Genomic DNA, 22,999 nt, shown 5'->3' on the forward strand with positions numbered 1-22,999 from the left:
GATTTTCAGTATGACCTCATCATGCTATTGGGCCTTCACAGTATTTGGAGGAGTAGGATGGCTTATAGACACTGTGATGTCGATGCACGATATGTATGTGATTATTTTGTTGAACAAGTTTATAAACTAAAAGAAATTTTGAAGCAGCAAGACGCTACGGAGGAGGTCTTGAGTCTGATAGGCGAACTTGTGGTAATGAAAGTCCATTAGATACGGTTGTCAGCCAAGGGGCATCGCAACCACGATCTTTTACTGATGTATTTGTACCAATTCATACAATAAAGAAAAAAAAAGAGCTCGTGGCTGAGTGGTAGCGTCTCCGTCTCACACTCCGGAGACCCTGGTTTGATTCCCACCCAGCCCATCTTGGAAGTTGCTTTTTATTTATGAAGTGCATGCCGGGATTTATCGCTCACGGCCAACGCCGCCGACGACACCGGCTTTTCTGCGACACGAGCTCCTTAACGCTACCGCATTAAAAAGCAAAATGACAATACCTTATCTAGAAGAAGGACATTATTAGCACTGGCTATTTTCAGCTCAAAGGGGAGAAGACACCCTTAGAGGTGCGCATCTCCTCCGCTAGCTCTCGATCTCGATAATCTCCATGCACTTCTCATTAACTCAGCTATATTCGCGTTCCATTTTTTTTTTTTTGCTGTTACAGTACATAACGTTTACTGATTTAGACATTGGTCGCAACAGGCCGCGAAAAAAACAAACAAATGCAAGCATGCAACGTGTGAGAACCATTTCTGAACTGTGAAAATTTCTAAGTGGGAATCCTGTGGTTTGTGACAGTATTTGTTGGTTTCATTGCTAATTGATTGCTGGACCAGTTGGTCCCTGCAGCAGAGCTTGCTGCTCTTCTTCTGTGCCAACAGGTCAATTTTTCCAACAGTCATACATACATACATACATACATACATACATACATACATACATACATACATACATACATACATACATACATACATACATACATACATACATACATACATACATACATACATGCATACATACATACATACATACATACATACATACATACATACATACATACATACATACATACATACATACATACATACATACATACATACATACATACATACATACATACATACATACATACATACATACATACATACATACATACATACATACACGTCCTAAGTGGGACGTGTATGTATGTATGTATAACTTTATTAGGAGCCGACAGACGTGAACTGCTGGTTCTGAGGTGGGCATGGTTCCTAGCTGAAAGCAGTTTTCTGTTCAGTTTGGGGATATCAGTTATTTGAATGACAGCGATATTCAACTACTAATATATGTTTGCAGCAAAATGTACGGCTAACTGCGCGAAGAGTATGAAATTTTGATGAGAAAGCTTTGCCTAGTAAGTATCCCTCACTCACACCTCTGCTACATATCCTTATCATTTAGAGGAAGTGTAAGTTGAGCTCATAGTAGTAGAGAGCAATTGTATGAGCTCTAGATGTATATAACTTATGTGAATTGTAGTCTTATAGCTACTTTTTGAGCAAATTTTGAAGCAGTAATTTTGCTGCCACTAGGTAGGTCTGCATGGTCTTGTAGGGTCATTATCATTTCAGAATAGGTCACGAGTGTCTACCCTAATTTTAAGAGCTCTCATAGAATTTAGCAATTGCTACCTTATTAGACTAGACTATACTATTTCAGAAAGGTAGAAAACGGAGGTTATTGTACGAAACGTGTATGTAAAAAAAGAGATGCCTTCACTGTTGCGGTGCTGTCAAGGAACCGTGGTTCAGCTTCTGGTTCCAGCAGTTATATAATGGCGCTAGTAGAGTTGGAATGCACTAAAAAAAGCCCAGCTCTGCTGAGACCAACTTTGTTGAAACCAGCTGAAAATTTTCTGAATTAACAAATAACATGTAATCGAACAATCGTTTAAAAAGAACAAGGGGTGCATGTTTATTTTGTTGCGTTAGAACTTGCTCGAATGGCGTACAAACACACGCTGTCCATGAAAAGTCCGTTTCAGCGGCGGCATAGTTCACTCGGTTCCTTTCAGCACTCCCCTCTCCGACCAGATGTTCGAGGCCGGAGCGGTCAAGTAACTTGAGATGCTTGAGAGCGGCGCCCCAGTGGAGCACATCTTCCCTAGAGAGTTCGCGGCGGAAGTCCAGAGAGGGCTTGCGCGGCTTTCGTGTGCGGCTTCTCAGTCGACAACAGGGGCTTCGGATATTTAGACCACCTGGGGTTCTTTAACGTGCACTGACATCGCACAGTACACGGTCGCCTTGCTTTTCGCCTCCATCGAAAAGCATCGCGGCCAGAATTCGATCCCGAATCCTTGGGCTCTGCTTTTACCTCAGCTCACTTGAAGAATGCTGCCGGAGGTTATTCCCTAAATTTAAATAGCAATTTCAAATCTCTGATGGTTATTGGATACCATGTATATTGGAGAATTTTCTTTTCTTTTGTGCCGCGCATTTGCTTCAACGTTCCGATGCATTCAACAGCAAAGCATGCAGTTGGCAAGCTGCTCGTTACTTGTCGATAGCTATCTCGTCATTTTGTGTACGTCGAATAAACAAAAAGTAAACCCAAGGCAACGGTGAATGCTTTTATTCTTACAACTACTGAAGAAACAGGAGGGTAATCGGGATGTGGAGACTGATGATGATGATACTGGACACGCGTCTCTTGACTACTCACACGTCCGTGGCCGCTGCGGCGATGACAGCCGTGGGTGGCCGAGCTAAGGAGTAGGAAGGAAAGGAAGTCGCAATCAAAAAGTGCTAATGCACGCAGCAAAACAAGCACGGGGTTTTTACTGGAAATAAATGGGTGAACGTTATCGCTGCTCCACGTTACCTGCAAGGCGTGACCTACAAAGGCGTTACTGAGTCAGAAAACGTGATGGAGGACCATGAAGGTAATTTATTAACGCGAAGTGGACGTGCAAGATCGTTGTCTGCAGTCACACGGCTGCCTGTGCAGCATCCTGAGGATCACTCGCTCAGCCATTCACGCATGCGCTGTCGGTCATGCGTTTCCTGCCTCGTCTCTAGCGTAAACATCCAGACAACCTGTGTTACCCTGCACACGGCCAGCTTCTTCCCCGAAGATGAAATGAGCTATTCCTGGGGAAAAGAGGTCTGATACAGTGGAAGTGACAGTGAGAGGACGTTTTTGATCTGTTCAAGATAACTATACGAGTAGCGGGAACGAGCAGGTCAACATTATTGTACGGGATCTTAGAGGCGACAGACTCCTCTCCACTGATTTCTTCACAAGAGGTCACGGAAATTTTCATTCTAATTTTTGAGCAGAGCACGAACGAAACAAGACGCAATAAATAGAAAGTGAAATATTCAGCAATGGTCACTGTCCTTGCAAAGGTGCAGAATGCAAGAGACTTGAATCCTGCACTGTGTGGCTTTTTACGCGTTGCCATCGTTACGAACGTTTTGAAGGTGAAGGATACTCTCGTCGGCTCCTTTGCGAGAATTTTGACTGACATGGGCTCTGAAAGAACGCTATATTGTTTAAAAGCAAGCTTCTTTAGATCTCTACATTTGATCAAGGAATTCACACCAAGAGCTCGCCAGCTTCGGATACTTATTCGCAAAGGTTTCTTTCTCTCGATTCATTTCATTCATTGATGTAAATATTTCATCTAACAGTAGCTGCCAGCTGTGGGATTAAAGTTGAAAGCGAGGAAGTGTTGCCAGTCGCTAGCTTTGGCATCATATTCGAGGGTTGCCCAGGACAGAGTACCGAAAGAAGCAGACGATAGAAAAACCGTTTCGTAACAAACCCTCTTGGATAGCTGAAAGCCTGGGTTGCTCAGAGAAGCAATGTAAATTATATAGTAATGGCATCAATAGTATAGCGCTGTAAATCACATGTAAAATAAGCGGCGCCACCAAGAACCTACTCTCGCAGTTCCCGTCGTACATGGTGATGTCGTCCAGCGCGAACCCTCCATCGGTGGCCTCTCCCTCGAAGTGGATCTGTAAAGAGTGATCACAGCGTGTGGGTAGTCATTGTCACTGCCGTAGAGTACCGCGATGATCGTGCCCGTTGCTTTTTATCTTGTTATTTTTTGTGGCCTTCGCGCTTTATTTATGACACTCGGGCCAACAGCGTACTTTACGGAACATATCGCACGCGGCCAATATGGCACGAAAAAAAAAAATTACAAGACTGCGCTTATGTCTGCCTAAGAGCGGAGATGACGAGAACCATTTTACAGGACTGTTTTCACTTACTGCATCCTCATTGCCGTCCCTGCCGTTATAGATAGATGGTGTTGATTGCACTGATGCCACGGCGGGATAGACACCGCTACAGTCAGGACTTGGCTAGGACTTTTATTGTACACCCGTTAGCAAGGGGAAAGCCTTACAACCAATCCAATCATCACTATCGCTAGTATCATCATAACGAACTGAATGCACCGTCATTGTCATCGCTACTACCATCATTACCATTATCAATAACTGCAGCGTGACTGTCATCGCTACTATCGTCTTCACGCTAGAAAAGGAGAATTGCGATTGTTTTCTCACGAGCCTGGATTGGAGTAGTGGTTTGCGCGGTCGGCTGTTGATCGGAAGGATAGTGGTTCCATTGCCGGAAAAAGCAGCTTTTTTTTAGTCATTTCGTTCGGACATTTCCTGCAAATATTTTCTGCGGACATTTCTGCAGCTCTTCAGACAAAACAGGCTTTCGCCTTAAAAAGCTACGAAACTTTTTGTGGACTTTCGTTCAGGGCGACTATGTGCATAGTCGCCTTCCTCTTCGACCCGCAAGATGGCCACTGAGAGATCTACTTAACCGCGCTGTCACAACCGTCGGTCGACGTCATTGACTGGAGCGCCTTGTTTGATGGGTGTCTGCAGCTTCGTTTTCAAGTTACTTCAACGAGCGTGGCCGAATCCTGCTTTCATAAAGAATGCCACTGTATGTTTGAGTTGCGCTATCCGGTGGTACCCCGGTTTAAAGCAGCACCTGTGATGAGCGTCGATCCACTTCAGCCAACGACACGACGATGTCGCAAGACCACAATATGCAAACCGGCCCAGATAGACATTGAACTGCAAACGCCGTAATATTGAACCGAAAGCTTGACGTCCCCACCTCGGGCTAAGGTTAGCGACGTAAACGCTCACGTTTGACCTTCAGCCAGAGGGCGAAGTGGGGCAATAAGCAAGGACCATGCACCACAATATGGTGTCTAGCCACATTTGAACTTTGATTAGAAGTGTGGCTATGAGCAAACACCCTGCTGCCAGAAAGCTGTCTCCACCGAGAATCGAACCCCTATCCTTCCGATCCCTCGTCGAGCGCGCAAACCACTACTCCACGCCGGGCTCGTGGGAAACAAATCATAATTCTTTCTGCCTAGCGTTAGTGATAATGGTATTGATTGCAGTAGCGATGACAGTGATGGTTCATTTAGTCGATAATGGTGATAGTAGAGAGACTGATGATGATGACGTGTGATGAGAAGCGTAACCAATCCTAACGAAGCTTTCGCTTCGTCTGGGTCTAGTAGGGTTAAACCACATTATTTTCTTTTACTGCGGGGGTTGTTTCAGGGCTTTCTTAGAACTGCGTTGTTGCCGAGGATTGCAACCAAATGTGGTCTGAGCCACGTGGGGCAGGAACAGCATTGAGTAGGCGCTCCTGACGTGCTATGATGTTGATGGCAATGCAGTCTATGCACTCTTGAAGGCAGATAATGGTTTTCATTGGACCGGATCATAGGCTTTTCCTTGTGTAAAGGGCCGGCCTTTACGAATTATTCAGAAAGTGGCACGCTGTGCAGAAATCACGCTCGCTTTGCCGTGAGGTTGTGCAAATAGTCTAAAAGCGAATCTCCGAAGCTCCGCGATCAGACATGGTGCGCTTCTCGATGTTTTCACGAATCGTCACATTGTGTTGAGATGGTGAAATAAATATTTATATAGCCTCTTTAACGGCGCGCAGTCTGATTAGTTTGTATGGTAATTTACTACTGTCATCGTGACGGCTTCAAGTAGGGTCGCGAGTTAATTAATTTGCATGTTAATTGTATATAAGTGGAATAATAATTTAATGCATTTTAAATTCAGGAAAAATTTCACAGATGATTATTCCAAGGTAGACAGGTGGATAGACTATATATAGATATTTCAAGTACTACAAATCTGAACGAATTAAAAATGATGAGGAAGCGTACTAAAAGCGAAATCGGCTTTGTATGTAAGACGGAGAGCGGAGCACAAGGAACACGGGGCAAGCGTGAACGATGTAATAACAATAAAACAGCGATAAAAGAGCCCCAACAAACAGACTACACGCGGTTTTCATGTATTATACTAGGACATCTTGCTACGATGAGAAGGGTAACTTAAACACAAAGACAAATTAGTGAAAACCTTCATTGAAATTTCTTGATGCCATCAAGTGTAGCAGCAATCTCGGTTCCGCACTTTTCTGAATACTCAGCGCCACTCCCCCCAAAAAACTCCATTACACAACATAAAGATTCTCAACCGCCCCTCATCATTGGAAAGTCTCCCCGTTATAGTAAACGGAACCTGCAAGAAAGGATCCTCGGAGTGAGCTAGTTCACGTGAGCGGCTTCTGTGCTCTACACAGCCGACGCACCCTTGGGCTTGCACCGGGCGCCTCGTGTCTTGCAGCCACAAAGGACGTGCTTCTGCTGCTTATCCCAACGGATACTTCGCCTGTGGCCACCACTCGAAGGCCCACTCCCCCATAACATGAAGCCAATGTCGATGGTGCTTCAAAAGGAGACAAGCGGACTATTGTTGCTTTGTCGCCGATGTCAGCAGCGTGCTTAGCATCGCCACCGCTCTGGTGCTCTGCCATCTTGGCACCCGTGGAGGTGATGTAGATGCGCAGTTTCTTAGATCCCCGTTCGAGGTCTTCGCGGCTGAAGGAGTAGGCCAGCACGCGCATCCCAGGGCCCTGACGCCGAGTATGGAGGCGATCGCGTGCAGTTCCTTGCGGTGTACCAAGATCACTGGAACTTCCACCAAAGTCTGCAGCTCGGGATACACGATGCTTTCTCTGGTAGTGATCAGAAGCGCGCTGTTTCTGCGACGGAACTTCCGCGCGATGTTCTCGCTCCGCTTTATGGTCGTTGTCGCTTCTATTGCTGAATAAAGAAACCTAAAGGACAAATGTCGGATTTCAGGAGCACCCGATGAATTGTTCATTTAGTTGCAATTTTTTTCGAGTGGCTGGAGTATTGTTGTGCTTGCTTGTGGCTGAGAACAGTCTTCACAGAGATGGTAAGCCAAAATGGAAGAAGAGAGTCAACACTCTAAAAATTCTCGCATATATTTGTGACTGTGTAGAGACTTCAACCCGGACTTCAAACTGCGTAGCTCTCTTGTGCAACTTGCGATAGATGCTGATTCGTTTCATGCGTTTCCTAACGTGGCTGCTTACCACCGGTTGGTGGCTGCGTGCTGCGACGCGCTAGTCCGATTGCTTTACCGGTGGGTCCTGTCCGCGGCATGCGTTTAAGCTTTCCTCGTTATTTTCCTTAAGAAAGCGTAGCAGCCATCACCGCTGATGGCATCACAGATTCTGACAGCTTATAGAAAGTCCCAAGTTCAGCAGTATGCACTACTTTATGCGAGAAAATACGCAGAGTTGTTCTACAGGCGACACCTTGTGGAAACCTAGTTAGTTAGTCTCCACGAGGAGAATTATCCACAGTGAATACGAAAATCGGAAATTCTCCACTGCTGACCGAAAACACTGACTGGTATATATTCTTTAGTTATTGGGCACACAATGAACATTTTTATTTTGGTGGGCGTGAGAGATGGCACACATGGGTCCGTGGTGTGTTGGTCTACTGTTCCTTCTATATTTTAGCGCCGGCGGGAGATGAACAGTAGTGACGAGGAGCGCAGTTCGTTGTTATTCTTATGATGAACTGTAAAATACGCCATATTGTATTTTAATGCACATTTCCTAATGTGTCTGCACAATGTAACCTTTAGACCAGCGCTTTCAAAGAGTATGAAGAACCCTAAGTTAGCACTCTGCAACGTCACTGGCAATGTAACACCCACTGCAAAAAAATCTAACAATGGCTTGCTTTGGGGAAGATAATTTCTTGTTGCTTCTAAATTGAAGATTAGACATCAATTTGGAGACTGAGTTTGGCTGCATACGTTTATTCCAAGCTTGTAAGAAGTTCCGTCAAAATAGTTTTGTTAAATCTATTTTGCGAAATATTTTACCCTGGGTGCACACCTTGCCACCGCGAGGTGCGTTGTGAGCATTCCCCCGTTTTCGAGGGCTCTCCGAATTTCCCTCTTGGTACTGACCTTGAATGGCGCCTCGGCCTGCACTTTGACCTGTCCGTATCGCCAGTCGGGCCTGCTCGTGTCCATGCGGCGCGTCGACAGGCGCCACAGCAGAGTGCGGGGTGTAGCTGCGGCACCGCCGTTGGTGCCGGCAGGCGGGGCGTCATCCGCTGGCGGCGCTTCGGGCGCCTGGAACACGCTCAACGTCGACGACTCTCCGCGGCCGAATGGGGCGAACCAGAAGCTGAGGCAGCGTTCGGTCTGGCCCTCGAGTGCCGGGATGGGCGCGCTACGCAGCACAGGGTTCTGCACCGAGTTCTGGTTGAAGATGTCGAAGAAGATGTAGCCCGCTACGAGGGTTGGGGACAGAGGGCAGAGCAGTCGTGAGTCAGAGGCGCGGATGGTTTACTGGCGCCATTTTCTATTGATCCCTTTTCTACTTGGCCCAAACATTTTCTAATTTCTTCTTGTGCACGATCAGTGAGGATTGGCTATTACAGACTCTGTAGAGCCCTTGCAGGAATAAAACCTTCTCTCCGTTTTTATTTGAAAATGTTTGAAAGTTGACACAAAGAACAGTTTGCAAATGAATGTACAAAACTCCCGAGACTCAAGAAAACGGTTAGGGGTTCCCAAAAATTTGTGTAAAAGAAAATGCTATGTCGACACTGTTTTTCATAAAGAATTTATTCCTTGAAAAAAAGACACGATTATTTAAGAAAAAAAAATTATACACTTATGCGATTGAATTTGCGATAGGTGAGGACATCGGATTAATAGAAATGCAAAAATAGGAACTATTATAATCCATAAATAAATCCTTCAGAGATTGGCCCCTCATTATGACCCAATTCCGGTTTGGAGTTTCACGCGTGGCACAATGACGGATGAGGGAATTCTGCTTGCGAGTAAGGCTTTCACAGCAGCTGTATACTCACTGGGCGCCCGGTAGGTATGATCCTGGAGGTTGGCCGGTCGGCTGACCACCGACGCCAGGCGCCAGGTGAGTGAGTCTCTGGGCGCCGACCCCACACGACCCACCAGGTTGGTGGTCGGCCCGGCGTCCGTGTAGTTGGTCCAGCCGCACATGTCCCGCTCGAACGAGCACTCGCCTGAGATAAGGAACCAATGATCATGGGACTCGAGCGCAAATGCAGCATATTCCGCAAAATCCGCTAAGCCCTGGTATCAGCTCAGTCGCTTTGGATATCATGCGTCTTACTCAGGAGTAAGTACGTCTGCTTTGCACTGGCGTAAAGGTCCAGGCGTTAGGGTTCTCAATGCAATGGGCTTTGCGATAGCGGCCCCGCAATATTGCGCTCCGACCTGTTGGTTTCTCGACATCAGTATATTGTGCCTGCTGCCCAGTAGCTAAACTTCATGCTCTACGGCAGGAGAAGGTGAGGCTCAAGTGGCATATATAATACATATGTAGAAATGAAAACGGCATTTTGAGCACCAAAAACACAGTCGCAAAACAGGCACAATGCTTGCAAAAACTAGCTTGCAGCTTTTATAAACGAAACAAGGGCTTAGCGAATAATAAGAAAAATAATATCAATAACAATGCTTACCTGGAATGGCCTTGGACTTTTCAGGAAAAGCTAGAAAGAAAGAAACAGTATGTGTTTGAGGGGAATATGTTGCTGCCCGACAGAGGCTGGAAATATTGCAGTTGACTTTCGTTGATGTTAAGAAACTATACTGTTCAAATAACAAATACTTCTATAGAAAAGAAAATAGTTCTTGTTGTATTCGCGAAATATACCGCAGATTCTACAGTAATGCGTGAGAAAGAACTGATTGAACATGTATACATATGTGCACTGAGTGTGCGATAAAAAATAAAGGCGTTCATGGCTAGCTGCCAATACATTTGCATGATTGCCTTCATTTTCTGCACGTAGGTTTAATCGCGTTTATTTAAAACATCCAAATTTGAAAGTACAAAAAATGTGAGCATTTTTCATTCTGCAGTGTGAATTAGTGACAGCTATGAACCTCCTGCTTTATTTTCTGCACCACCTCTACTATTTCTCGGCCGGTACACCTATGCTGTGGTAAGCTGGGCCTTCTGTACACGTGCAGGAAATTATGAACAACAAATTGTGCCGGCAGATGCCGTCTAAAATGATGGCCGCAAGCATGAGTGACGCGGGTGCGCCGGTGTGGTACTTGATACTGTGAGGATGAGCAGGATTAGTATATTTCATACTCTTCCACTCTTTTCCTAATTCACCCCCCCCCCCCCCACACACACACACAGGCACTTGCGTGTATGTTCCGCTTTTCAGTCCAGTTTCTCTGCATTGCGCGTGATATAGCGACTAGAAAACTTGCTCCACACGACTCAACTGTTGCAGTCACCGTCGAAGAAGCTGACATCGTCCACCGCCACGTAGCCGACCCTGCCGTGGCCCCAGATGCCTTCCAGAACAACCTGCACGACATTCACCAGACCAACCATATAACTCAGTGGTTTGTTGTCTCGAGGAAATATATAATATTTTCCCGTCTTCTTTTTCTCGCGTAATTCCAGTCCATAGTTCTTCGATTGGCTTATCACTATTTGTAGTGAGGAGCTCCTCCTGCATTCCCCATTTTCTTCGTCTTAACTCAGTTGGCCTGAAACTGAGCTCACGGCCACGCCAATAACCTTTGCGCGTTGGCAGAGTTTTCAGCATCGCGCTTTCTATCTGTTCTGAGAAAAAACGCTTGCATCGAAGCTGTTCCAAAGAGTACGTTAATGTTTGGTCACAGAGGAGCTCTCACTACATGGCCTCGTCTTCAAAATCCAATATCGCTGCTTCAATGCACTCCGCCGTTCTCTTTGGGAAGAAGTTTGTCACCATCGCATATCCCCTCACCTGGTACGGCTCTCCTATTGGGTTTCCGTCGGGTAGTTTGATGGGGCAGCGGGCGACCATCCATCGGTGTCCCTGGTGGTTGTTGAGTCGCCACACTGTCTGCAGAGAGAAGAGGCCCGGCGCCGCGTCGCGAAGGACGTGCACGCGCAGGGAGCCCAGGCTGGGCCCTGCTGGGTCGATGGTGCGCTCGAACATGTAGTAGGCGAAGGAGATGCATCGAGGCAGCGTCGTGTCCGGGCCAAGCTTAGGGCTCACCAGCCACGCCTTGGAGCCACCCCGCTGGGGGAGGTGGCTCGAGCTGGCCAGGTTCATGTAGTAGCCTGCGAGTGGTCGTACGCGTAATATGAAGAGTCGTAAAGCTTGCGGTCGGGGTGGTTGGTGCATTTGAAATAGGTTACATAGAGACCCCCAATGTTAACTTCACTGTTGTCCGTTGTGTCATATCTGCAGTCATCTATGACTGTTGTAAACCTGCGATTCTATTTGTTTGCGTGCCAATTCTATTTGTTTGCGTGCCGATTCTATTTGTTTGCATGTCAATCGGTTCGGATCTAAATATTATGTTTTCCTGTAACGAAACTTGTTTTCCTTTTGGTCGAAAAAGAACTACTTTTGTTTTGTTCGCGTTAATTTTCAATTTATTGTTACAACTCTAGGAGTCTAATTTACGCAAAAAACTGTTCACTTTAAGAATTCCTTCAGCTTCAGAAAGGGATGATACCAAGGCACTTGTATCATCGGCCTATATAATGAACTTAATGTCTGAACAAATGTGTACAATATCATTAATATATAAATTAAATAAGACAGGACCTAAAATACTACCTTGTGGCACCCCAGAGACTATACGCTTTCTGCTAGAAGCGATTCTATTCGTTTCAACATAATGAAACCTATTTGACAGGTAGCTCTTCAACAGTGTCAAAACAAGTCCACGTATTCCATAATGATTCAGTTTTTCAAACAAAATTTTATTACTATTCTAATCAAAAGCTTGAGTGAAATCAACAAAAATGCCTGTAACAATATGTCGAACCGTCGCGAATAAAGCGACTGTTTCAATTAGGAAGCAATGACTCGTTAGCGCCTACACTAGGTCAGCCATAATCACTACGGAGTATGGTATGGCTGCTTAATGTGGATGATAACCAGTAGTTCTTCCGTAATGGAGATGTCTTCACATAGCAGTTTTTTAGAAATGCATTAGAAAAGTGGCCGGTTTTAGACCAGTGCTTGCTAGCGTCGTTCCTCCCATCCTTGACGTAGCATCGTGTGCTGCGTACTTGATGAAAAGTGTCGCTTATTTGTTGTCAGATGCGAGTGCCCAATATTCACATCAAAAGTCGGACACGTTAGAACTACACATCGCTCACATAAGCGAGGTTTCAAGAACGTATTCCGTAATATACAGCAACTATTATGCAATAGTGTGACCAAGACCGACTGAAATACAGACCTGCACAAAAAACAGTCGTATGGGACCGCGTGCGCCAACTTTCGTCATCTTTCTCGCCGCTGAGGGCGCTCAGTTAACCTGTTCGTCTGCCATTTTCATCATAATCAAATCATAAATTAATTTAAACAAACTGTACCCAAATTCTAAAAAAAGAAGATCTTTGCCCGAGTTATACTTCAAAAATTTTCCCTCTTGTATTTTAGAGAAGAGTGTTTATTATTATGACGTTTTTCTCTCGCCAGAGGACATATCGCGATTCTGCTTTGTGCGACGGCACTGCAGTTACCCGCTGAGCATGCGCAGAACAGGTGCTTGTGCATTACAGCATGGACAGATAAACTATAACGACGAAGAAAAATGACACATCAACAGGTTCACAGTAGCGCCAGGCTGCCTGTAGTGTTCTTCCCCTAGCGGCGAAGGCTATGAACTAGAAGGTGCGCGCTGGAGCAGTGCTATCTGTGAAGGTCTGTATTTCAGTCGGTCTTGAGTATGACACAGCGTGGAGTCCATGGTTGTGCCATGCGCACAAAATTATAAGCTAACTCCCGTGCTTATAGAAAGAAGGAAAAACCTTTTGTCACTTCTCGCGATGAGTAGCTACCGCCGGCAGTTTCACAAGAATTGACTATACTCACGGCCTTTGAAGCCGGTGCGCCCATGGGGAAACGATGAGAACGGACATCGCGCGAGAAAAGACTGAATCTACCCAAGATGGGCTGGCACGCCTTTCGTACCAATGTACAAGTGATAAAGCCCGATCCGCATGACGGACAAACTCACTGATTCTGTCCGCGGACGTAGAAAATTGTCGCCCGACGTCACTGCTGGCGCTATATCCGCGGGCGGCAGCAGCTCGCCTGCATATGCCGGACGGCGAGAGATGCCGATGGTGTGCACATAAAAATTGTGAACGCGAAGGATGGAAGACACGAACAAGAGAGTACACGGAAAACTGTTACCGTGTTGTGCCTTGTTCGTGTCTTACAGAGGACACGACGTTACCTTGTCCTCTCGGCAGTCGGGGCGAGTCCTGTGTTTTCTTAGTGCGGTCGCGCATGAGTCGGTACTTTGAAGTGTAGCAGAAAGCTAATGGAGTGGTCTGCTTTCAGAAATCTGCGCGCAATTTGTTTGGTCTGCAAACGATGTGCCGTCCGCGGGCGAGGCGGAGCCATTGACGTCGCGGAACGTGGTTCTCTGCCCAGGGACTAATTCAATAATTTTTTCCTTCGTTTGGATAATCATTCAAAGCGATTACACGGATTCAATTAGCCAAACGAGCGCGCAACACCGAGCAACAAGCGACGGAGAAGGAACGGTTTGCTGAGATGGGTTGGAATCATCAGCACCCGATTGGACAATATGGAAACAAGTAGTCGTTCCTAACTGAGAGGTAGGTAAAGATAACCGCTTAAAACCCGTACGGGGAAGGTAGAAGCAAGCAGAGAGCTATAGGAGCGAAAGAGGCCAGATAATTCGCATGTAGAACCGTCTCGCCGTACCACGAGACCGTCAAGTCAGACCAAGTGCCACCCAGAATAAGCGAACCAGAGAAAACACCGATACGCCGGATCAGAACATTTTTTTAACCAATGATGAGCAGGCTTCCAGCAATCCTTCCTCATCGGACAATTTTACGCGATAGCAAATATAGGTCGTTCCTCCGAAAACGTCGGTGACACCGACAGATGGCTGTCGGGAAAAATCCTGATTGGTCGACAGGATCGTGACGTCACAACTACATGGCCTATAGTGGGAATTTCAAACACTCTGTATGCAAATTAAGATAATCGGAGAAGGATCCAGATGAAAACAACATTGGCGAGGAGATTCCACCAATGCGGGTATTTCGAAAATTACAAGTAGTCAATAACGTTACTTTGTCTCTTTGGGGTTCGAAAGCATGACCTCCAATTGCCAGGCGGGCTCGCAATGCATAAGTCACGAAGTCTTTTTGGACATTGTAATAGTTGGGACCAGTAGTGTTAGAAGGGCACCTTGTGGACGCATTGTGGTGCGTAAGACTTCCCAACGTGTGTTTGGGATTTGCACTCATGTTATAGTATTAATAATAAAAAAAAAACACAAACAATTTAAACAAAAATAAAAATCGTGGAATGAAAAGGTGTTTCAAAGGCGCTCTTGCGTCTACATTTAGGGCGAATCATAAGCGTCCTCTTAATGTTTAATGAATAATTTCGGTCAGGAAGCCGTCTCGTTGGTTTTTCAGGAAGAATGGTAAAGGATAACCATCCGAAAGTTAGAGAACTTTGGCGACTTGTCGATATCCCAATCAAATTAAAGAGGATAAGGTGCACTGGAAGAAGGTAAAGAGGAGTTGGGCAACGTAGAACACCGCACACAGAGTTTAGATGAACAACAAAATCCAACCGTCTTTCAATGGCAGTTTTTTACTATCTTCATCGCTTCGTCCGTGACGCTGTATGATTGTCGAACAAAAACAAGAGTGTAAATACGGTGTTTCTTTCTCTGTAACGGCCGGCTCAATGTTTTTCGCAGCAAGAAGCACGCAGATGAGTGCTATTTTTACTCTGCTTTTTAGGTGGTCAATTGCGCCGTGATTTGGCTGTACTGGCTATTTTGCAAAGATAGCTAAACTTGACTTTACCTGAGGTAAACGACTAGAGCAAATGGTGCTTGTTGGGGGAAATCAATCCCTAGTCGCCAGAAAATAAGGAGATCGGACCACCTATTGTCTCCACAAAGTCATCCAATCTAACAAAATTAGAAGGTCTCTTAGATGTCCCTTAAGGAGAAGGGTGAAAGCCTACCCTTCCTATCCTATAATTTGCCTCCCATCGTTATCCTCTTGTCCACATTCGTTGCAGTGCTACATATAATTATAATTAGTTTACAGGAAAGGAAAAGCGCAGTATCTATCACACTTTCTCCTGCAAGTGTGAGTTTGGATGGTACACCATCGCTCCTGTCGAGTGGCGTTTCTTGGTGCGCGTTTAAGTGTGGCATAGCAGATGGCAGGGACGCATTCACACTTTGTCCACGACAGCATGAGCTATTAAAGGCTTTCGCTTTAAAAACTTCGTTATACACACTCTACACAGTCTCTTGGCATTCGATGGACTGCCATGCACTAGCGAAAAATTCATTTCACTACCGACAGGCAGTGTTTCTTCCTAGGAAAATTCCTGTAGACAGTCCTTAGTTTGTGTTTTGAAGCATTTTAGTGTGGGCGGTTCAGCGGCAGCTGCCCTCACCGTCTGGCTTTCGTTTGGTGTGGTCGGCGGGCGGTCCGTTGACGCCGTAACTGTACTGGCGCGTCCAATCAAGGTCGTCCAACCCGTCGGCCGGGTGAGGGTTCGTCCAACCGCACGTGTCTTCCTCGAAGTTGCAGTCGCCTGCGCCCATCGTGCCGCGTTAGACCGCGTGCGAGCGTGTACACTACTCAAACTCCGCGCAGATGGAACAGATTTGTTTCAAATAATTTCAGTTTGATGGCATTTAGAGCTTGCAAGTACCTGTCGCATGACTGAGTAAATATAACGAGCAATAAGCGTTATAACTCTCATGAGTTGTCTTTTCTTTTTCTTAGGGAAGGATACATTGCTCACAGGTTACATTTCCCTCAAATCAGGATTACAATGAAATTACGCAGGTTCTGAAGAAAGAAAATCTCGAGTCCATATGCTACCCTCAGCACTTAATTCTTAGTTCATGTGAAGGCCTTTTTCAGAAGTTAAAAAAAAAAAACATTGAAAGGAAAGTACGATGCACAGATAGAATTCCTACATTTGCCATGCCGTATTATCTTTGTCCTTCTCATAATATCAAGAAAGTTGCAGGCAGATATGGGATATGTGTTGTATTTTCGGCACCTGTAAACCTGAAAAAAGTTTGTCCCTTACTTTCAAGAGAAAAAGAACGAAGAAATACGGAGCACAGCACATGCGGCATAAACCATCACAACAAGCTCACCAGGTGTGCCTGCCCGGGGTTATCTATCAGATACTACTACCTTGCGGCCGGGTATACGTCGGTTTTATCTAAATAGGGGTCGCATCCGCAGATTCTGCGATGTAGCGGTAAATTGCTACCTGTACCGATTTGCATAAACCTATTGTGTTCAAGGGCCCGCTTGAAGCAGGCCGGTGCTTCAATGAGCGGGCTCTTGAACACAATAGGTCTATGCGAACGAATAGGTAGCAATTTACCACTGCATTGCAGAAGCAGCGGATTGAATTGAATTGAAGTTGATTTGCACCAAGTACAGTGTGCATGATACAGGAGGCGTGAAAAAAAAAAAAAAGCTGCCACAAGGACAGCTTGACAAAGCCTCACGCCACCGGCTTGGCATTTGAGGAAGGACAGTCATCGACTTGGCGTCTGTACAACATATACTTTGGTTACGACATTAAAACAGGCTATATATGCATGCGACCCCTATCTGGATAAAACCACTTTCCTCGTTAGGGCACGGGACAAGACTGGAAGAGAGGTCATCAGGCCATCGAGACCTTCCTGATTACCAAAAGGGGTGATGACTACGTCAGTTCGCTGTCAGTATCGCTATCGAGAGAAGGGATTGAGTATCCTGAAGGGCATGTTCGGGTTCCACAGCCACTTTGATCCTGCCATAACGTGTTGTTGTCACTATGTCGAGCGTTTTTGTAATAGTGCCTTTCTTGTTTTGTTGAGAGGCTTTGTGAGCCAGCTGTTTTGTGAATAAACCTAGTTGGAAGTTTGCGCCCGTGTGTTCCTCCAGTCCCGTTTTTCGCGTAGTGTTACTCGTTCGCTTAAGAAAATCTCCTACGTACACAGGTAGCTTTCACTTATGCTCCTCATCAGAGTGAACAATTAAGCAAGCTTCAATTGGGATGCGCGATGCTGAGTTTCCAGCATGCATGGACTCAACTTACCTGAGTTTCGTGCAGCTGTCTGCGGAGATACTGCAATGACAAAAGACAGGAAAGGGAACTGTCAAGCTCACCACCAGCATGAATATTCGTCCGCCATTTTCTTTAAATGGGCACGAATCGTTGCTGCATGCGTTCGGGTTTGACGGCGTACTCACTTGGACACGTTCCTACTCTGAAGGATATGTTGTCGATAGCGATGTTACCCAGGGAGTTGGCTCCCACCGTTGCCTCCAGAATGAGCTGCGCATTTTTGGGCGAAGCAAGCATTAGTACGTCTTGCGACGAACAGGGCTGTTTGTGTGCCAGCAAATGCACGGCACATATATAAACTCTTATATGAGTTGTGGCTAGCGAGCGCTTAAAATAGCACTCAAATTCCCTGTTCAAGAACTGAAAGCTGCTGTAGTTGCACTTGGGCCATTCAGTGGTGTAAGCGCATCATCCACAAAGCAGCAGATATCTGCGCCCTAGCAAGAAGCACATGTCGCCAAATGTTAGACGAGAACTGCTTATGCAAAAGAAAACTTGCATCCGCAGTGATGAAAGAAAGAAAAAATTATGGCCGTTTAAGCATGGCTTGAATCTAGTGATAGAACGAAAGAGTGTTATCGCAATAGCCTCTGTAGCACCGCCTTTTCAATCCGCAGGTTTGGCCGCCATCATGGCTGGCAATACGTGACATAGGGCGAACCTTAGGGTGGGCGTTATCCTGCATTGTTAGGGTGGCAAACCACCATGATGAACACTGCTTAGGACTTAGAGAAATTTCTAATTGAAGCTCTTGTTAGTCGCGTGATACATCCGTCATCTTAAATTCGGAGCTACCTACATACCGACAGAAATCACCAAACGCGAGAAGTAAAAATTTCTGCTTTTAAAAAGAGAACACACCGGCAACTATGGTGCCCTAATCGGTGATCAACTGTTTGACTGTAATTAAAATCATGGGAAGTTTCCTACGGTGTCTTCGGAAGAGCGGAGTTATTTCCTCTATTGTGAGAGAATTTGCCAATCGTATCATTCTACAGGAGGTTTGTACCAAAAGCAATACAAAAGGTGGCACAACGTTCTCGTCAGCTGACCTATGTCATAAACATTCTACACCCATGTAGAGTAACCCTCTTATATTAATTCAAACCATTATGTTTTACTGCAGGTAATACTGAATTCCAAGGATAGCAACGGGCTTTTAGAAAGGTTCGGCAAAGCAAAGATGCATGCTGTCCGGGATCCACAGTAGACTACTGAACGTTTGACGATACGTCAGCGACTGGATGAATTGATTCGCACTGGTAAACGAATCATAATCCATAAGCTTGCTGTGGAACTATTGTGACCACAATGACACACAGAAGGTGGCGAAAGACAGGCTATCGGAAAGTGTGGGCAAACTGGGCCAGGTACCTCTGCAGTTAACAGATTTGAACGAGAGAAGAATGGAAGTCTGTTGTGATCTGCTGGAAGCATTTGAACTCAGCGAGAACATTTTTTTGCGACCTGGTGGTGGGTGACGGAACATGGAGTTATCTTGATGGCCCAGAAACTAGTAAACACTGCACGAAATAGCGTCACACCATTTATTTAGCAGTATTTAGCGTGACACTTCTGTGGATCTCAGATAGACTGTATCCTTCCTTGATGAAAATACGTATAATATCCCGTTCCACCTTTCGAAGTAATTAATTACCTACAGTAAAAAGGGGTTGTTATCTATGCTTATTATAAAGGAAAGGTTACTCTACACGCATGTGGTATTTGAAATAGGTATGCCAATTTAGAGGGAACTTAAGCCAACCTTTCCACTACTTTTGGCACAACCGTCGTATTAAAGGGACACACCGAGGAAATGTCTTACTGAATTAGTTGTTAGTAATGTCCGATCCTCTGGAAGTGGGTTTGTTAGCGGGTACGCAATGCGAGTGGGCTCAGGATGTGGACTTCTTCGTCCTGATGAGAACGGGATATATGTGTTCCCTCTATTCGATGAAAACTCGTGATCCCAATCCAGAAAAGTATTCCGTGATAATGGCTTTAAATTACAAAGCAGTATGGCCTAGACTCAAAGATTCGCATCAAAAACATAAATAAAAAGCTTGCATAACCGCAGTACTTGTGATCGCGAAAAGTTCCAGTGATGACGATTCATGCATTTAATAGCTTTCTTCCGCTGCAGCACACAAAATCTCCGTTTTCGGAATACGGTGATGAATAAATAAGAGAAATCTTTAATTTATGCTTAGTGTCTGTTGAAAAATCCACGAAAAAGGCGCGGGAGATGTTTGATTCTTAACACAATCGATGTGCTATGATCTTGGTGCTCTCTTAACTTTGTACAGTCCTGAAGCAAGAAACCTCGGGCAGGAGAAAAGGAGCTGGAGGCGAGGCTCGTACCGTGAAAGGCTCGGTGGTGGCCACCTGGACCTGGGCGGTGTACCAGCTGTTTCCGGCCTCGCCCGATATCTCCCAGATGGTGCGCGGTGGGGTCTCGGCTCCTTCGGCGTGCTGCAGTACTCGCAGGGTACCGATGCCGTTGCCGAACATGTGCGTCGCGAATCGCATGCACATGGGCAGGTTAGCACCTGAAAACGAGGTCATAGATCGGGTCCAGGACAGGCGGGAGAAATGTCATGAACTGCTCTTTTTGTTCGCATTGTGTAGAAAGCTTGGGCCGCATATAAAGCATCAGTTTGCTACAATGAACTCGAAGGATCAATCAATGAAGTTTCTTCATTATAACCTGTGTGTCGCGATATATTGGAATCGGTCATGACAGGAGGGAGGGGTGGGGGAGCAGTAATATAGGTACCAGATGTCATCGTGATATTTAGCAGTATTTTTCCTGATTTAATATTATTTGCAGTTGCTGATTCGGCTCACGATAGAAAAAAATAACGCACAGAAACAGGGCAATTTATTTTGTGCTGCTGAAAACCACCCTGACGCATGTCTCTTGAGACGAGCAAATATAGCACAACACAGTTAGTGCGGAACACAATGACACAGGGCGATATGGGGCGCGAAACTTGCGGCTACGCTTTGCCTTATGAGCCGAACAGTTCATTCTACCCGGCACAAAGAAATATTTTTTACGTCTCGAATATGCGCGACTGCCACTTATGATTACTTTCACGAAATTATATTGTGCTGTAAAATAATAATAATAAAAATCCCGAGAGCACTGTTGAATCTACACTGCAGAAATGAGAAAGGCTGAGCGTTGCTGCTACACAAGGCGCATCACGTTTTCTCTCATTATCAAGTCAATGCACCGTCATTATCATCGCTACTCTCATCATTGTAATTATCATAACTGCAGCTTCATTGGGATCACTACTGTCATCCTCACGGTAGACAAGCAGAAGTATGATATGCTTTCCATGATCCCGGGCGTGGCGTAGTTGGTTAAAGCGCTCTGCTGGGTGATGGAGGTTCGATTCCCGGTGGAGACAAAAGGGCAATTTGTTTAACCTACACCAGCTACACGAGTGCAGAAAAAAATCTATTGTAGGTATAGGAAATTTCCTACACTGGTGTAGCTGGTGTAGGTTAAACAAATGCCCCTATAATTTCTATTTTTCTGATGACGTCATCAGGACGTCATTTGATTGACAGCTATATTGTGACTGGACGGACGCCGACAGTATGTGCCAATCAAAATTGCCGACTGGGCGAGTTGGTGGGACATGATTCGCATGCGAAAACAGACGGAGACAAGAGTGTCAGTGTTTCTGCTTTTCTCTCCGTCTGTTTCGCACTGGTCATTTCGAAGTATGAACCATTAAAGGATTTCGCCTTAAAAATAAAAACCGGGACACTTAGGATCTTCTACGAGTAGAAAAGCCCGATTCTCACGCTTCCTCCTGTGGTGCACGTCACAACGCGACCGCTCGTTTGGTGCTTTCTGTGCTGTTTGATTCCGTGGCAGCACCCTATCCTTCCCTCCTCCTCCTAATTTGAAAACGCCCTCTGCGCAGTCACGTTGTGTAGCGAGGTGACTATAGGGCATGCAGTTGGAGGCAGATATGTCGGTTCAACTACCTGTCGCTAACTAGACTAGAAGACGCGTGCCAATTAAACAGCGGAATGGTATGAAACTGCCCGGAAGGCCGCATAAAAACTGGTTGCTTAGCAATTTTGAAACGAGGAAGATCAAACCCGGCGTCACATGTAGGTACGTTAGAGGTGCGTTGCAAACAAAATGGCGTCACTATGACAACTGTGACGTCAGCGGGCCACGACAGATGTGGAGCGAGCAGCGAAGCACGAAGGGAAGTCCGGTCTTCTAAACGAAGTGGCGTCCGTGTGCTGTGCGATGTCAGCGCACGTTAAAGATCCCCAGGTGGCCGAAATTACTCCGTAGCCCTCCACTACGGCTCCTCTTTCTCTCTTTCCACTTTCACTCCCACCTTCCTCCCCTCCCTTAAGGCGCGGTTCGGGTGTCAACAAGGCAAGTGTGACAGTTACAGCGCCTTTCCCTTCCTGTGAACCAATTTATTATTATTATTATACGACACACTACACCGTCATCAACTTCATACCTATTCATCGTAACTATTTTTTACTTAACGTCACGAGGCTGTCACGTGTCTATCGGCACCACCATTTCTGGCAACATGTTCTTCGTTGCATGAGACGCAAGGCTTTCCACTAAATAAGGGTTTCATTAGGTGCAAGTGAAGTTCATTAGCATCGTGTAATAATTAATCTCTATCATGCAGGTGATGGCTTCCTTCCTTGCTATGCGACCCACTTCACGGACTGCACAAAACTAACCTACCGCTAGATTAAAAAACAAATGTATGAGGTAAAAAACCATTCGGCATATCTACAATTAACTGCGCAGAAATATTCCTGCATTCATTTCTCATAACTATGAGAAATATTATTATAAGCTTAAATTATAATATGTTTTCCTTGCAGTTATATTGGAACTCAGCGGTTAATTCCGAGATAGTTCTGTGGTCGTTACCAGTTTATTAGCAACATAAACCAGGAAACGCGTTGGTTCAGTTTAGGAGGAGTCAAAGTTTCTGCTGAAAATCACATGGTAGTAAAATGAAACAGTTCAAAAGAAAACTACGTATTCCGCTTCAGCAGTTGCAGTTTGCACTACTGCCAGTAAAAATGCTTGCAGGCTGGCTTGTGGCCTAGCGTCGAGTCTGTCGCCCTTGTAGGCAGTCTGTATGTGCATAGCTTAATGGGAAGATTGAAGCTTGATTGAATGAATGCCTCCTGAAATAGGCAGCCGACAAACTGGAAACCATGGGTGCTGGCCCAGCTGAAACCTCAGCAGCTCTCATGACAACAATCATGATTGCTACGATGATGACGACGATAAAAACTGTAACACGTTACAGTAGTTATTCAGTACTAATATAATGCCGTAGCAGCAGCTCCTAAGTAAGAACACAGGATACTTCTAACTTGACGCATGTTTTTCCGTGTAGC

The 22,999-nt window shown here is 45.5% G+C and overlaps 1 protein-coding gene across 1 annotated transcript in view; it reads right to left on the minus strand.

The window, feature by feature from the left end:
- Positions 1-2,609: 2,609 nt before the first annotated feature.
- The window catches only part of LOC146181616 (MAM and LDL-receptor class A domain-containing protein 1-like), a 56,949-nt gene continuing 36,559 nt past the window's right edge, over positions 2,610-22,999 (minus strand). The window contains exons 9-19 of the mRNA XM_084575522.1: positions 19,943-20,130; positions 17,707-17,791; positions 17,552-17,581; positions 15,893-16,033; positions 11,201-11,520; positions 10,689-10,773; positions 9,908-9,937; positions 9,272-9,445; positions 8,355-8,683; positions 3,932-4,007; positions 2,610-2,749 (exon numbers count right to left, since the gene is read on the minus strand). Coding sequence (XP_084431648.1) covers positions 2,703-2,749; positions 3,932-4,007; positions 8,355-8,683; positions 9,272-9,445; positions 9,908-9,937; positions 10,689-10,773; positions 11,201-11,520; positions 15,893-16,033; positions 17,552-17,581; positions 17,707-17,791; positions 19,943-20,130 — 1,505 coding nt within the window. The 3' untranslated portion in view covers positions 2,610-2,702. The remainder of the gene's footprint in view (positions 2,750-3,931; positions 4,008-8,354; positions 8,684-9,271; positions 9,446-9,907; positions 9,938-10,688; positions 10,774-11,200; positions 11,521-15,892; positions 16,034-17,551; positions 17,582-17,706; positions 17,792-19,942; positions 20,131-22,999) is intronic.

The sequence above is a fragment of the Amblyomma maculatum genome, chromosome 8 (genome assembly GCF_055883805.1).
Source record: "Amblyomma maculatum isolate TAMU_Amacu chromosome 8, ASM5588380v1, whole genome shotgun sequence".
NCBI classification, from domain to species: Eukaryota; Metazoa; Arthropoda; class Arachnida; order Ixodida; family Ixodidae; genus Amblyomma; species Amblyomma maculatum.